The sequence below is a fragment of the Suillus subaureus genome (assembly GCF_016647635.1).
Source record: "Suillus subaureus strain MN1 chromosome Unknown BJ212scaffold_16, whole genome shotgun sequence".
In the NCBI taxonomy this organism is placed as follows: domain Eukaryota; kingdom Fungi; phylum Basidiomycota; class Agaricomycetes; order Boletales; family Suillaceae; genus Suillus; species Suillus subaureus.
In genome coordinates this window covers 430,748-444,933 of record NW_024538572.1, presented here as the reverse complement: position 1 = coordinate 444,933, position 14,186 = coordinate 430,748, and the positions used below count along the sequence as shown (strand labels likewise).

Below are 14,186 nucleotides of genomic sequence, written 5' to 3'. Positions count from 1 at the left end.
TATAATGAGTGGAAGGTTTTGTTGTCATACTGCTGACAGCCTGTAATGCACCCATCAAAATTATATCTCCCTTGTATAATCATATCTTCTGTCATACATGTGATAATATCATCCATTTCAAAGCTTAGCATATAATTATGTGTTTGGATGCCAGCCAATTATAATGGTTGGCAGGTTCCATTGTCACATTGCTGTAGACTTATAATACAAGCATCAAAATTATATCTTACTTATATACTCATATCCTCAGTCATACATGTGAAAATGTCATATATTTCAAAAGCTTAGCATATAATTATGTGTTTTGAGGCCAGCCAATTATAATGGTTGGAAGGTCCTGTTATCACACTGCTGTCAGCCTATAACGCACATACCAGAATTATACCACCCTTGTAAAATCATATCTCATGTTGTATATGTGTGACACCATGATAAAGATATCTAAAATTAAAACTAGGTGTATAATAATGTTTTTTGTTTGTCACATGCATCTAGTCATAGCAGATTCAGGCCAATTTCCTGATGCACATGTTTCACACAGTTGGCCAGTCCTGGGTGTACATAGACTGGCCATCATCCTGTAGGTCAGGTTCTGCAGGCCAATGTACATGTCCTATGACAGGGTTATACAGTATCATATGACTGAAAGGTGTGGACTTTGCATAATCGCTTATCTCTTTTGCAAACTCCTCGAGTGTCTGCTCAGGCTTCTGAGTGGGTAAAATCATGCCTAAGCTGGGATTTGCATGTGCACAGAGATAGGCAGTGTACCTCGCCTGCTTAGAGGGATCAGCCATGAAAGGCTGAAACCTGCAGAGGATAGCTTGGGTGATGTGGGGTTTGGTGTGTGATCCTGAGAGGCATGGGGAGTGAGGGACCTGGCGAGGGATCATCTGATGTGGATAAGGGGCAAAGTGATATTCTTAATGTGTTCTTGGTCTTTCTTGGAGATGTACTCGAAGATGGACCTGGGTGCAGAAGGAAGAGGTGTCTCACCAAACTCTGCTCCCTGCTGTCCATAGCATGCAAGCATGTAAAATCTGTAGAAGATGAATTTTTCAAATCTGGCTCGCAGATATCCCTGTTCTCCACTGTGTGCGGCTGAGTTTGTGACAGAGGAGGTATAGCTGCATTCTCCTTATCTTTTGAATTAGCTTTCTCCCTCCCTCAAACGTGTTTTGGATTTGGTGTCCAATCTTTTGGCACATCTGGTATTGTGAAACTGAATATCCCATGAGCAATATGCGTGCAAAAGAGCTACTGACTAAAGGTCCTCCGCCCACGGGTTTCTCAGATATGACGAACCTGTTCAAGTTGCAGGAAATGGTAAGTATGGAAGCGGCGAGACTTTAGTCCGATACACATGCATATATGACACGTACACTGTACGAGTAAAATGCAAACCACATAAACCTTAAAAAAAAACATATGATTACAATATTTCAATAGTCCTGATGTACATGTCCATTGACTCTCCAACAGAAACCACATCGTCGACCTGCCCAATGATATCATGATCCGACGCGATCCTCTTGTATTCTACACTGCCCTGCTGCGCTAGCAAAAATGCGCAGAAAGGCTGCCCAAGGCGAACAAGCAACCGGAATGCTCGTGATTCTAGGTCAAACACCTCCAGATTTACAGGAGAACCACTGAATCGCTCGTCTGACAGAGAAGAGGGCGGCGTGCAATAATCTTCCTCATCCTCTGTATCGTTTCCGAAGCCAGAGGGTTCTACAAAGTTAGGCGGTTCTGCAAAGTTCGGTAGCTTGAGGAGAGACCGATCCCAGGGACGGACAAGGATAAATTTTTGCTCAGTGGGCCTTGCAGGCCAGAACTGAACTAGAGTCTCTTCGGTGGTGATAAGTAAGTCGTGAAGTCCGTCTGCCTTCACTCCATATGTGAACAGAGTTTCTGGGGCTAGACTACGCACCCGTCTGACTTCCCTGACATTGAATGCAATGCAAGGCAGATGCAATCTCTGTGCTGCGAAGCGAGGGGCGCTCACGTTCCGAAGCAGGGTATAAAGGTTCGAAGTGAAGTCAGCAGCCACCGTCTTTCGCAGTGAAGAAACTGATGATCGAATTTCATCTTCGAGTAGGGATGGTAGCTTGCATGGTGGAGCTTCGTATGAAGTGATGGAGGCCGGTAGACAGCTGTTGAACTCTGACGGTTTTCCGACCCAATCGAGGCCAGTGATGTCGCCCGACCGAGCCACGATCTCCTGCAGGAGCCGCCCGAGAGCCTTGTCCTGCTTCTCCCCATAATCTACAGGCAGGTGAACACCAAAAATACCAAACAACGAGTATGCGATGTCTTCCTGACGTGTGGTAATGCGGGTTGAGGACCAATGGAGTTTCTCTCGGGCGCCACTCATACTGGGACGGAAGGCCACAATGGCTGATCCGTCTATGCCTGTCGCATCCTTTAACTCCTGCATGATTGCGACGGACTCCTTGTGGTTGGGAGTACGATCATTAAGGTAAAGGGTCCAATTGTTCTGATAAAATAGAATGACTTTGGGAGCGATGAATTCTTGAACCGTCCATCCGCGCGTGTTCCAAGCGCTCTTTGCCAATGGACCAGACTTTAACGAAGGCGGAACATCCGATAGGTAGACAATCGTGAGCGCGGAGTGAAGATACCAGACGAACATAGAGTTGACCGATTCTTGGAGTTCGACGTTGTTGCTCTTATCGATGCAGCATGTATCGCTCCATGCCCACTTGTACCCTGCATCATGAGCGGTGTTGCAGAAGGACCAGCAACTTCATCATGCCACCAACCGGATCCAACTCAGAGTCATAGATGTTCTTGCCGTGGATATCCTGCAACAGCGGCTCCTTCCCTTCCCACCTGTGTGATAACGTGGCATATTGGAGATACGACATCACCACCTCTTCAATGTGCTCCATGGGGAGGTCAAGATGCAGTGATTGATGATGACACAAGCTCCTTATACTCTGTGCTCTTTTTGAAGGCGCTTATCTGCGCATCTCAATCGCATAAGAGACCAGCGGTGGTGTCGAGTACACGCAGCGGAACATTGTCCAGTTGGGCATCGATGACCCTGCGAATAGCATGTTCCACTACAGAGGGTTTGAGATGTTGCTGGCACAGCTCTGGAGAAAGAGTTAAACATGTTGACGAATGCGTCATTCAGAGGCTTACTGCGTGTATGAACCTCGGGTGCATCATCCAATTTGGAGAACATCGTTTCAAAGGTCTGGATCGCTTCATCGTAGCGTTGTGCACCATGAAGCGCTGCGTGCTTCAGATTGTATCCAAGATAAGAAAAAGGGTCGAGCTCAATGACCTATGTATCGCCACAATGAGCATTAGTTGCCAAACGATAGATGCCAACGCACCTTCTGCGCGTCGAAAAGTGCTTCCGTCCATAGCATTTTGCCCAACCTTGCCTTACTACAATTTACAAAGAGAATATCAGATGCAGAATTCAGGTTGATTGCTGCCGAGTATAGGTCAATAGCCCTGTCATAATCGCTCGCAGTGAGGGCGATATCTCCATTGACAGCACAGAGCGTGATGCATTCTTGCTTGAAAGCTGAGTGAAATATGGGTGAGGATTGTAGTCTAAATGATATCACGGACTCAGGACTTGCCGTTGGACCAGTCAAGGCAGCTTGCCTTCGTAGACTCGTCGATGGTGTCCATCATGTATTGGTGTGCTTCAACGGCTTCATCAGGTTTACCTGCCGCAAGGAATGCCTGGCACCGTTTCTGGTGTGTAGTGAGACACAAAGACGCGAGATCCCAGCCAAAGAGCTGGACAAAACACTCAGTTATGAAAAGCATATATGTATTATCTTGACGCACCACGGTCAGGTCCTCACATATCAAATGAATGATTTTCGATGAGAAAACGCCTGAGTTGACAGCGGCAGTGAAGTGATCGGCGGCTTCGTCGTGATGCGCGCCCTCGAATGCTCTTATTCCGAGCTGAACACGTAGATATGTCTAATGTGCGAGTTGCAAAGATCAGCATCGATGACCAAGCGTAGTCGCATCACACTTACTGACACGACACGACGCGCGTGAGGATCGGTATTCGGACAAGCGGCAGCCAGCTCTTTGATGAGCAACATTGCTTCCTCGTATTGATCTGCGTTGAACAGAGCGATTGCCTGAAACACGCAATGAAGCAGAGAATATGCGAGACGAATTTGATATACCTTGATCAAGATAAGAAAATGGTTGGCTTTTGAATCTTTGTTCGTGAACATGGATGCGACGTCGAATGCTATCCTGGCGTCCCGAGCGTGGCCTTTTCCACAGAGGGCGATACCCTTTGAGATGTATCCTGTCAATGAGGGTTGAATGCTGATGGACTATGTCACGAATGCCTTCAGTAAGAGGGCCATGATGGGTCAGTACAACTCACCCTGATTGCATCATCAAGGGCGAGACCCCAGGCGTGTTTTCGAGCCAGAATGAATGAGCGATGGGCATATGAAATATAGTTGTTGGCGTCGGTGTCAATGTTTTGGGTGAGTGACTCTTCAGCAGTGTCCAGGTCCCCAGCAATGCATGCATCGCGGGCTGTCGTGAAATCCAGGATCTGCACGAAGGACGCTCGAATTGCGTTATGAGAGTAAAGGATGGAAACCCGCCTTTGAATTAGCGTTGCTGGGTACTGCCCACTCTGAGATCTTTTTATCTGTGCCTCCGCTGAAGATGTGCTTGCCGTCCGAGGAGAAAGCGATAGATCTCAGCGGTGATGAATGCTGGAAGATGGCGATGGTTTGTTGATCTGAGAGTCGCCAGAGACGGACATGGTTGTCTCCAGAAGCAGAAGCAACGAGGGTGCCAGCAGGGATGAATGGCAATAGCGTTGATATAGTTGGTGTGGCCTTTCCAGGGATCACCAACCTGCTGCCAGGTCAATGGATCCCATTCTCGTATGGTAGGATCTTGATTATATCCTCCTGAAAGAAGGCGTGTGCCATCGGGTGTCCACGCGAGTGAGAAGTTATAACCCCCAAAAGATGCGACGCGTTCCCTTGTCACTGGATTATAAATTTGGATATTGTCGGTTGTTGCGATAGCAAGAAGTTCGCCAGAGGGCGAATATCGAACCCAGTAGACGAAAGCACCACACTTGATCGGTTCTCCTTGCATCTGCCACGTTTTGGTACACCAAAACTTCACCCTTTCGCCCCCTGAACCGGTAGCCAGCACCGCACCATCCGGAGAAAAATCCACCGAGTAGATGCCATTGGAGTGGGCTTTGATGGGTTGGGTGAGAGATTCTCCAGTTTCACCGTGCCAGCTGATGATTTCTCCATTTCTATCACCGCTGGCTATTATTTGACTATCTCGTGATACCGCCAACGGCCATATCTCACTGCTATGCCCCTGCATCTTCTTCAACACAATACCTGTCTCCAAGTCCCAAAGACGAAGTGTCTTATCCTTCGAGCCCGTAATCATTCGTCGCTTGTTGGGGAAAACTGCAACTGCGTATACGGTACTCTTATGATCTTCAAAAGTTCGAATGGGTGTGGTGATTGTAATAACCTGCGGCATTTTACTGGGAGGTTGATGGTGTCGAGCACGGTCGAGGGACTGTGGGTGTCTTTCTCTAAGCTGCAGAAGTGCGTGTATTGTGCGCCCTCCTATGCTGATCCACCTTAACCTAATTCGCTTTCATAAACGCGCAAGACACGAGTCAGCTCGCCTCCAGAATACTCCCTACGAGTCATAACTGCCTTCCTCGGCTGCACTGTGTACATGGCTCCGACTCGTGTCACCACACCTTCCAGAACTTATCCCCTCCATCCAACGGCGATAGTGCAGTCGATGTTACCCGCACGTCACACGTCAATGGTGATACCTACATCACAGTGAAGCATCACAAGACCATCCTGGTTTCGGTGTTTTTGATGCGCAGCAGAATGAGCAACAATAACTCCCCTGCCATTCTTGCCTACCATCAGTGAATTCATGACTCCTTGGTATTGTAGCCGTGGAATTTATAGAAGGATGTAATTCTGCTCCTGCAAACTACATCAGGAAAACCCTCCCAAGGCAAATTAGACAAAATTCACATAAAATTGCTAAGGATGATAATGTTAGATGCACTTCAGTCACCCCTCCCAAAGTACCTCTTAGGTACATATATTCTCTCCTAAAATCCCACCTAAGGGGTATGTTTTTGCATGGTATTCCCATCCAATATGGTCATCAGCCTGGGCCTTCCCAATACTTTCCCTAGGGGGGCTGGGCCAACTGGGCCAATATATTTAGTCTGTCCCATGACCCATGTAGGCTATCCCAAGCAGCAATTTCTAAGGGTTATCCCATTATCAGCCAGGGTGTCAGGGGTCTACTGTAGAGCTACAACACTAGGTTCATCACATGCAGCATGTGATTATGTCATACTCAGTGTCACTGGTTCGAATGTCCATGTGACCTGTGACCACACCCAAATAGATTTGCCCATGGATGCTTTGCCACTTGCAACCATATGACATGCTGCTGCTTCATGATTGTGACAACTTGCTTCAGGATTTGCCTCACATAGTGCTAATGATGGTAACAAGTGGACTTGGAGACTCTGTGGCCTTAAAGCCTGCCAGGTGAGTCTATGATCCATTTTCAAGTGCCTGTCATTCTGACATGCTGCTTTGTGATTGCAGCAACTTGCTTCAGGATTTGCCTCACATAGCACTAAATTGTAACAAGTGGACTTGGAGACTCCATGGTCTTAAAGCCTGCCAGGTGAGTCTATGATCCATTTCCAAGTGCCTGTCATGCTGTCACAAACTGATATATTCACTGTTTCAGAGTTGCTCTCGCATGGTCATGTTTTTGACCAGAGCAAACTGCCACCCTTTGCACAATGTGAGATCAAATGGTTACTCAGCATCCTGACTTCAATGCAGTCAACCATCCCATCTCAGACTCTGTCTGTCATGCAGCTACTCAACATTGATCTTTGCACATCACTGGACTGTGATCTTAGCTCAGACACCATCATTTTTTCAACAAGTCCCCCTCTCCTCAGCCTTCCCAATGATTTCACAGCATGGTCAATTCCTCTGCTCCATTGTGTCACTCAGCTCCTTGATCAGTTCAGTCAGGCTTGGTTCAATGGTCATGCTTCAGTCATCCATCCACTTTCCCCAACATTTCATCTTCCATTCTGGGTTCTTTCCTACTAGAGAGAGATCTCACATACCCTCAAGGCCTGTCTCGCCTGGATATTGGCCCATGATTGGGTCCTTCAGAGGCTTGAAGATGAAGATGACAATGTACTGTGCTTTCGAGTCAGTCATAGACAAGGTTCTCAGTGTGTTTGAGCATTTGCCATGGGATATTGAATTGAAGGGGTTTGGTGCTCACACCAGTATTCACACATCTGAACTTCTCCCTCTACTTGCTGACTCAATGGTCAATGGTCATTTACTTGATGCTCTTGTTGCTGCTATCAATGATCATGTGGATGAACACAATGGTACTGTTGTTGTGCAAACCACTCTGAAGTCTATGATGTGGGTGACATTGCTGCTGAAGATGTGGAAGGTGGCTTGAACAGTGTTCCAAAGGTTGATTATGGGTGTGGAAAGCATAGATGCATCACAAATTCGATGTATAATGATTTTTGGTCCCATTAGTGCACAACCTATGTTTTTCCTATGTTTTTTTCCAAATGTCACAAATCAGCTTCATCCTGCCAAAATTCATGTGACGGTCAGACCAAATAGATTTAATTCGTCAAGGGCTGTGACCTGTGACAAACCTAGTGTTGTAGCTCTACAGTATCTCTACAAAAACTCATCTGTATTTTCACCATTGGGCAACTTCCCACAAGCAAAAATAATACAGTATAAAATATAATTTTATGCTTTAGTACTGCGTGTTGTCTAAATTTTTTGCTGGAGGAAACATGATGGAAAACTAATCTGGACCTTATGTTTCTGCCAAATTTCATGTGACCCAGCATCAGGACACATCCTCACCTAACCACAGTTATGTGCCCGGTTCATAAGACATCTATTTGCTTCTAGAGCACCCCCCATCCTCACCTAACCATAGTTGTGCACCTGGTTCATTACACATCTATTTGCTTCTAGAGCACCCCCCATCCTCACCTAACCATAATTGTGCACCCAGTTCATAACTCATCTATACCCCAAGTAAAGCCGGGTAAGGTTAGAGTGCTGAAACCACATAATGTATCCTGTCAAGACAACCACAAAGGCCTCAAGAAATAGGCATCAGAGCTGCTTAGTGAGCCTGATGTAGTCTCTGGGACAGCCCAGTGCTCTCATACACATGATGCGGGATAGCCCACTGCTGGTTCATATAGTTGCTGGGATGGCCCAGTGCTCTCATACACATGATGCGGGATAGCCCACTGCTGGTTCATATAGCCACCGGGTCAGCCCAGTCCAAATGTTATCACTTGTTTGTCTGTATTTTTTATCCACATTTTATAACATTCTGCACTGCTTTTCTTCTTTCTTACTCCTACATTCTATTGTGCAGCATCCTTTCTGAATATTAGTCCTGCAATGTTCTCTCTCCTTTCTATACTACTTCACTGGGTTGCTTATCTGGGTAGCTACTCACTGCTAAGATTCTATACTCCAACTGATCTAGCTTTTTATTCAACATTTCTAGTGGTGACTTGCTCCTGCAAATCTGAGACTAGCCAAGCAGTCCATTCTGTGACACACCGACGATCTCTCACTTTCCTAACCATTGACTTCATCAATCTCTGGCTTCTAATTGCTGCTACCATCCTTGCCTTCATTGTTGTTGTCAATGCACTCTACCTTAATTATCTTGAATGCACAACTGCCAATACACTAAATACCATTGAGCTTCAACACACCACTACTCCTTATGGATCCCCTGCCTAGACCCAAACCTATTATTTCATCTAGAATCACTAGTGTTAGTACTATGCTATTCCTTCTTGCCCAGCTCTCTGACATGCATCATATGGGCTAGCCCAATACTAGCTCATTAGTCATGGGGACAGTCTACTAAACAGCAGGATAGCCCATTGTGACTTTCATCATTATTGGGTCATCATTACATAGACACTGGGCTGACCCACTATATATATAAATTCCTTACATACTACTTGGGATGACCCGGCTACCCAATATATATCAGCTGTAATAGCCATGATGACCCTACTTTACATATAATAAAACTTGTAGATGCTGGCATTGTTTTTTGAGTGAAAATCATGCAGCACAGTTGGAACCACAAGACAGATGTACATATATTCAAGCTATGATACACAATTACATACAAAAATCATTCAAAGCATATGAAACATTAGTCATGGTAATCAAAATCACGATCATATGAATGGCCACCATAATCAGGAGACGGAGTGTTCTGGCCATAAGCATATTTCTCATGTCCCCTTGCAACCACTCTTGAAGGGCCTGCAGCCAAAAAATCATGGTGAGAATGGGCCACATTATGCCCATAAGCTTGAACATGCTGTGGAGACATCTGCCATACCTCATTACGCCAGTGTTGAGGTGGCTCATAGCCAGGGATAGGTGCATGAGGTCGAGGATGAGGATGAGCTGGGACAATGTGTGGAGCACCATCGTAACGTACAACCTGGAAGCCAACTTGAATGAAAATAACAATAGAAGATGTCAGTCTTCAGCTTACCTTCAACTTTTTCCTGATGCGAGAGTCTGGTGCATTCAAGCTATCAGCCTCAGATTCAAATGTTTGATCTGTCAGACACTCAATTAGAACAGTATCTGTAAGTGATTCATGGACTTACCATAATCCTCTACATGCAGTCACTTGCAAGGCTGCATCCTCTGTGGCTGAAGCACTGCTGGGTGGTGTTCTGTATGGGGCAGATCATTGTTGCTGTGGTGGTCCTTGTGAACAACAGAAAATCCATGAGCAGCATGGTGAGTCTGTTGTTGAGGCTGGCAATCACAAGTAGTATCTTCACGCTGCCTTTCTTCAGAAGGGGGGCCAACATTCAAACCACTGGTTGATGTTGCTTCCTTGTACTGTTCCAGCAATGTTTTTGGGATGGAGTACTTGAATTTCTCAGAGTCTGCTAGTTTGTGGAGCATGATGTGGGAAGTGCTGGTGACCAAAGGAATATCGAACATCCTAGGGTTGTCATTTTCACATTGGTCAATGTGATCTGAAGCAACAGCATTAGATATGAAAATGAACATGGGCAATAAGTACCTTGTGGCCAAGGAACAATATCAATCTCGGACACAGTGACATCCAACTCGTCAATGATATCATCAAGAGTCTTATCACTGTGTCCTTGCTTGTGCCGAAGTTCAAGTAGATTAGTAGCTTCTGTCTTCAGTTCAGTGTCATAATACTGTGTTGCCCTGCACTTAATGTAAGACATGATGAGTAGCTTCAGATGTTGAGCGCTGAGGGTGTGGCAGTTGAAGTCTGGGCCAACCGGATGAACACCATCAGGCCAGAGTTTGAATTGAAACTTGTTCTGGTATGCAACATTGAGTAGCTTCCACCACTGGACAGACTTGGTTTTATAGCCAAATTGTTCTGTTTTATTGAAATAAATTTGAGATACACATGGGGAATTTAGATCAAGCTTACCTAGCTTCTCAAGCACCATGACTGACCAGATACATCGGTAATGATCCTGTGGGGCTTCACCAGACTTTGAAAACAAAATATCATAAGCCCCACTGAACCAGTGGCAGTACTAGCTGGTAGTTTTTTTGCTCTGGACACATGGTAAGATAAAACTCAGGGTAGTTCCAAGCTATGTACTTTGCTGCAGTGATAATCCAATCTAAAGCAAGGTAGGCAGTCCACTTGGTGTTCATTGATGAGATCCATAAAGGTGGAAGAGCCTGCAACAAAACCAGAGGCCTGTCAGGCCACCTCATCAGGAGTCAAATTGAAGACACAGCCAATGACCTCAATGCCTTCTAGACAAGAATAAGCTGCAAACTTTGTGGCAGTGAGTCATGATAAAAATGAGTGTTGTCTTAATACTTACACACTTAGCGAGTGTGTCCCTTGTAGACATAACAATGCTGGCATGCGACTGATTGTTATTGGCACTACCTAAGTGAAAGTTGTAGTATGCTTGTACATCATCCCACAGTGGGTCATCATCTGGGAGGCTGTAGTAGTGGTCGCACTGCCTCTTTCTCCAATCACTGAGTTCTACCAGGGTATGTGGTTATTACCGGCATCAATGTGTAAAAGAAGAAAAAACTCACGTTCATCTTTTTCTCGAGGATATTTACCCTTGTACCATCCTTGGTGCATGTTCCATGGGGTCTCGGCCCTGGAGTGCTTCACAGACAACCCGGCCTCAATGAGTATTGTATGTGCGGATTTTCCATACTTGGCCCCAATTGCCTTGGCAGCCTCAAGTGTCTTGCACCTGAGCTCCTGCGCATCATCTACACCTTCCTGGCACAGCCGCCCAGGTCTAGAAGCAATGGGAAGGTCTTCACTGACATCATCAAATGAATAAAGTTGTGGGATAGGTGAGGCAGTCTCCATTGCCATGGAGTTTTTTGGCAGAGCACTTGAGGGAAGAGTGTTGGAGAGCACACTCTTCTTGAACAATGTCGCCTTTGATGGAGGCGTGGGTGCTTCTTCGTCAGAGGCTTGAGGCTTCTTCATCTTTATATTCATCGTCATCCCTGTCAGACTCCTCTTCTGGAGGAGAAAGATCACACCCAGCAAGCTTTGCATGGTGTTGTACCGGGGCAGTCAAGGAAGTCTCTATAACTGTGGAGTTTTTGGGGGGAGTGTTAGAGAGCACACACTTCTTGAACAACTTCGCCTTCAATGGAGGTGCAGGAACTTCTTCATCCTCATTCTCTGGAGTATCAGAGACAGGTAAGGATTCTGGGAGACGAAAAGGACTGTCAGTGTACATTATTGATGGGAGACAGTGCTACATACCACAGGCCTTGGGATCATCTACAAGATTGCCCTTGTGAGCCTCCACTTCTCCTTCACCATCGCTCTCATCTTCTGTGACAGGGTCGTTGATCTTGGGGTAGTCTTTGGAACAGTCATATCAACAAGTAGTTACTCAGTTTGTAGGGTTGCCACCCATACCTTGGGTTTCAGACTCAGTGTCAATGCATGGATCTGTGGTAGCAGTGGAAATTTTTGCATGCCAGGAAAGGAGGGCACTGTAGTCATTGAAGTTCATGACCAAGGTCCTCCTTGGCAAGGGGATAGGTTTGATTTTTTTAGTGGGTGGTAGTGACTGGGGTATCATGTTCTCATCAGTAAATAGACATTAGGGTGATGAATGCCTACCGTTTTAGTGTTGTTCTGTCCAAGACAATAAATATTAATATCTACAATAAATAAAATTGAATTAAAGAATATACATACCATGTGCTGGTTGATGGGCAAACCACTGTGGGTATGCATCATGAAGTCCATAGATGCAGTTTCCATCCGCTGGTTAGCGCACTTTTGGGTGGAAGAAGTCCATTTGGGAGGCATGGTAGAGGGAGGTTGATAAATTCTTGACTCAAGGCAGAGAACTATGGACACGAATGTTGACAGCAAGGAGTATGAACAACACAAAGTTCTTTTTAGCTGGCAAAGAAGACATGAAGTCTCACAAACAGTGAATGCAAGTAAACACTAGTGAGAGAGCAAGTTAGAATGATAGAAAATCATGATGGAGAAATTCTAGCCTACCTGGCTTTTCAAGCAAATCTCAGGATAAGAAGAAAAATACTGCAGTGAGAGTGACTTTGAGCGACAGGAAGTTGATGGGCAGAAATTTCAGCATATCTGGTTTTAAAGGGTGGGAGCAGGGCGCCTATGGAATATCAGGCAAGATATGAATCAAATCATTGGCTGGACAACAAATAAACTTCACCACAAGACTCCAATACTCTAATGGCTTCCCAGATGGCAGAGATGACACATGGACCACATTTGGGACAGGTGAGGTCATTGATGGATGCTGTGGGTGGACACTAATTAATGAATTATGAACAGAAACTGCAGACTGGACTAACCTGATTGAGCCAGATCGTCAGTTGGGACTGCAAACAAGTGCTACCTATATAGGAGGGAAGAGTGTAGATGGACAGTGCATCATCATCTGTTTGAACTTGGTCTGGTGGCCAGAGCAGCACGTAGAGTACCCAAAGCAATTACAAGTGCTGGCAATGTCTAGTTCGATTGATAGTTGTTGGAAGAGATCTATCAGAAACAATCAATGGCCACACTAGGAAAAGCTGGAACACAAATTGAATTCAGGAAGACACATGGAAAACTGACCTGGCTACCAGACAGCATCCATGAACACACCCAACAATATCTGCTACCACCAAGGCAGGAGCTCCAAGAGACTGAGTTGAAAGAATTGAGGTGAATTGAGATGACAGGGCAGTGATGGTCCTGAAGACATAGGAAAAGCTGGAACACAAGTTGAGTTCAGGAAGATGCGAGGAAAACTGACCTGGCCACCAGACAGCATCCATGAACACACCCAATGATATCTGCTACCACAAAGGCAGGAGCTCCAAGAGACTGCATTGAAAGAATTGAGGCAAATTGAGATGGCAGGGCAGTGACGGTCCTGAAGACATGGAAGATAGTGGCAGATTGACTCAGAGTAGTAACAGTGCTAACACGAAGTCAGACTGTATTGATGGCATGAAGTCACTGTGTTGGAAGAGTGGAGGCAAATTGAGATGGCAGGGCGGTGATGGTCCTGAAGATGTCAGAAGATAGTGGCAGATTGAGTAGTAACACTGGCAGTGCTAACATGAAGTCAGACTGTATAATATATTTGATGACACAAAGTCATCAGATAGTGTTAGCTACCATGAAGGCAGCTTCAGAACAGTCATGATGCAGATTAGTGCTAGAATAGAGAGGAGGAAGGTAAATAATGTAGCCTTAGACTTTGGTGAATTTCAGTTTGTCACAAACCAATTTGGGTTATCCCTGGGCATAAAGTTTGCGACTCTTGTCAGCATCTCTTTCCCGATTTTCTCTTTCTCAGCCTTTTTGTTCTTGCCTCTAACTCTTCTTTCTCCCCTCTTCTTTCTCCTCCCACCTCCCATTGATGGTGCCAATCCTTCTGCCTTTGTGGTAGAAAATACTATTCCAGTTACTTTGTGTTACTGTGCGATAGTACTCGCTACTCTAACTTCAGGTTAGAGTACTGGACAACA

At 45.6% G+C, this 14,186-nt stretch overlaps 4 protein-coding genes across 4 annotated transcripts; 1 reads left to right on the top strand and 3 right to left on the bottom strand.

Moving 5' to 3' along the window:
* Positions 1-1,472: 1,472 nt before the first annotated feature.
* BJ212DRAFT_1354762 (uncharacterized protein) lies at positions 1,473-1,645 on the bottom strand (the record flags this gene model as incomplete). Its single annotated transcript, XM_041335634.1, has 1 exon — positions 1,473-1,645. A coding segment is annotated over one exon (158 nt), but the record flags the coding sequence as incomplete, so codon positions are not given.
* Positions 1,646-5,785: 4,140 nt separating this feature from the next.
* Positions 5,786-7,554, top strand: BJ212DRAFT_1503361 (uncharacterized protein; the record flags this gene model as incomplete). Its single annotated transcript, XM_041341595.1, has 6 exons — positions 5,786-6,369; positions 6,529-6,599; positions 6,673-6,741; positions 6,808-6,864; positions 6,906-7,051; positions 7,083-7,554. The coding sequence occupies exons 1-6, from the start codon at positions 6,180-6,182 to the stop codon at positions 7,552-7,554; spliced, it is 1,005 nt and encodes a 334-aa protein (XP_041193102.1). The 5' UTR covers positions 5,786-6,179.
* A 1,761-nt stretch (positions 7,555-9,315) lies between these two features.
* BJ212DRAFT_1480876 (uncharacterized protein) lies at positions 9,316-10,621 on the bottom strand (the record flags this gene model as incomplete). The annotated part of the gene is made up of 6 exons (XM_041340166.1): positions 9,316-9,612; positions 9,667-9,734; positions 9,785-9,791; positions 9,840-10,165; positions 10,213-10,548; positions 10,603-10,621. The coding sequence occupies 6 exons, from the start codon at positions 10,619-10,621 to the stop codon at positions 9,316-9,318; spliced, it is 1,053 nt and encodes a 350-aa protein (XP_041193101.1).
* Positions 10,622-10,884: 263 nt separating this feature from the next.
* On the bottom strand, positions 10,885-12,492 carry BJ212DRAFT_1480875 (uncharacterized protein; the record flags this gene model as incomplete). The annotated part of the gene is made up of 8 exons (XM_041340165.1): positions 10,885-10,962; positions 11,012-11,181; positions 11,238-11,685; positions 11,732-11,877; positions 11,935-12,036; positions 12,094-12,247; positions 12,301-12,315; positions 12,379-12,492. The coding sequence occupies 8 exons, from the start codon at positions 12,490-12,492 to the stop codon at positions 10,885-10,887; spliced, it is 1,227 nt and encodes a 408-aa protein (XP_041193100.1).
* Between the last annotated feature and the right edge of the window lie 1,694 nt (positions 12,493-14,186).